We start from the raw sequence: 1,385 nt of genomic DNA on the forward strand, positions 1-1,385 counted from the left end.
ATATCCCTTTTAAAGTTATCAATAAACAGTAAAAAAAAAAAAAAATGTGAAAAAAGATTGTATGCAAATAGGGAAAAAGAAATCCCAGACTAAAAAATTGGAAATATAGTATGGAGAAAACTCAAATTTTCTTAATCATGTTAAGAGAAAAAATATATAGGAATAAGGCTGAAACTAAAAGCAATTAATCACACAGAATCTCCTTGTCCTGTAACTATATGCATAGACATTATTTCTGATCAAAACTTTCCCATTCTCAAAGTTTTTCTCAGAGCAAGCTTAACATCTTTGTTCCTCAAGCTGTAAATTAAGGGATTCACCATGGGAACCACATTGGTGTAAAAGACAGAGGATATTTTCCCATCATCCACAGACACAGAAGATGGTTTGAGATACATAAATGCACTTGATCCAAAGAACAGAGAAACAGCAATGATGTGGGCACTGCATGTTCTGAAGGCTTTGGACCTGCCCTCTGTGGACTTGATGTGGAAGATGTTGGTGAGGATGAGACCATAAGAGACAAAGATGGTGAGACTGGGCACAATGATGTTGATGCCTCCCACAATGAACACTTCCAGTTCAATGATGTGGGTACTTGTGCATGAGAGCTGGAGCAGAGGGTGGATGTCACACAAATAATGGTTGATGGTGTTTGCATCACAGAAGGTCAGTCTCAGCATGCATGTAATAAGGGTCGTGGCATCCAAAACTGCCATCAAGTAGGAACCAAGCATAAGGCTGGAACACACTTTAGGGGACATGGCAACGTTATAAAATAATGGGTTACAGATGGCCACATAGCGGTCATAGGCCATTGATGTCAGCACATAACATTCGGAAATACCAAAAAAACTGAAAAAGTAAAGCTGGGTCATGCACCCTATGTAAGAAATAATCTTCTTCTTTGATATGATGTTAATCAGCATTTTGGGTGTAAACACAGAAGAATAACAGAGATCTATGAAGGACAAGTTAAAGAGGAAAAAGTACATGGGGGTGTGTAGGTGTGAACTCAGCCCAATAAGGATGATCAAGCTCAAATTTCCCATCACAGTGACCATATACATTACTAGAAACAGGAAGAAGAGGGGAAGCTGGAGATCTGATTGGTCTCTTAATCCCATCAAAATAAACTGAGTCATGAAAGAGCCATTCCCCAGAGCCATTCTTCCCTAAAGGAATCTGAGAGCATAGGAGAAAAGGGTCACATAGAGGAAAAACAGGGTTTTGCATAACATCTCCTATACAAGATAGTGTATGTGCTGGGATGACTATGAGTACCCTATCTTGCACTCATGGAACTTCCTTATCGTTATCATGAAAATGAGTTTCAGTTATCATGGAAAAAGTTTCCCCTATAAACTTTTTAAACTAAGTAGCAA

The 1,385-nt window shown here is 38.6% G+C and overlaps 1 protein-coding gene across 1 annotated transcript; it reads right to left on the reverse strand.

Moving 5' to 3' along the window:
* Positions 1–239: 239 nt before the first annotated feature.
* OR8B1AH (olfactory receptor family 8 subfamily B member 1AH) lies at positions 240–1,169 on the reverse strand. Its single transcript, NM_001390132.1, has one exon. It carries the CDS (start codon positions 1,167–1,169, stop codon positions 240–242), a length of 930 nt encoding a protein of 309 aa, NP_001377061.1.
* Positions 1,170–1,385: the final 216 nt, after the last annotated feature.

This window comes from Bos taurus, chromosome 29 (assembly GCF_002263795.3).
Source record: "Bos taurus isolate L1 Dominette 01449 registration number 42190680 breed Hereford chromosome 29, ARS-UCD2.0, whole genome shotgun sequence".
NCBI lineage: Eukaryota > Metazoa > Chordata > Mammalia > Artiodactyla > Bovidae > Bos > Bos taurus.

Excerpts from the sequence above, each read along its gene's own strand:
- OR8B1AH (NM_001390132.1), bottom strand. The coding sequence starts at position 1,169 with ATGGCTCTGGGGAATGGCTCTTTCATGACTCAGTTTATTTTGATGGGA.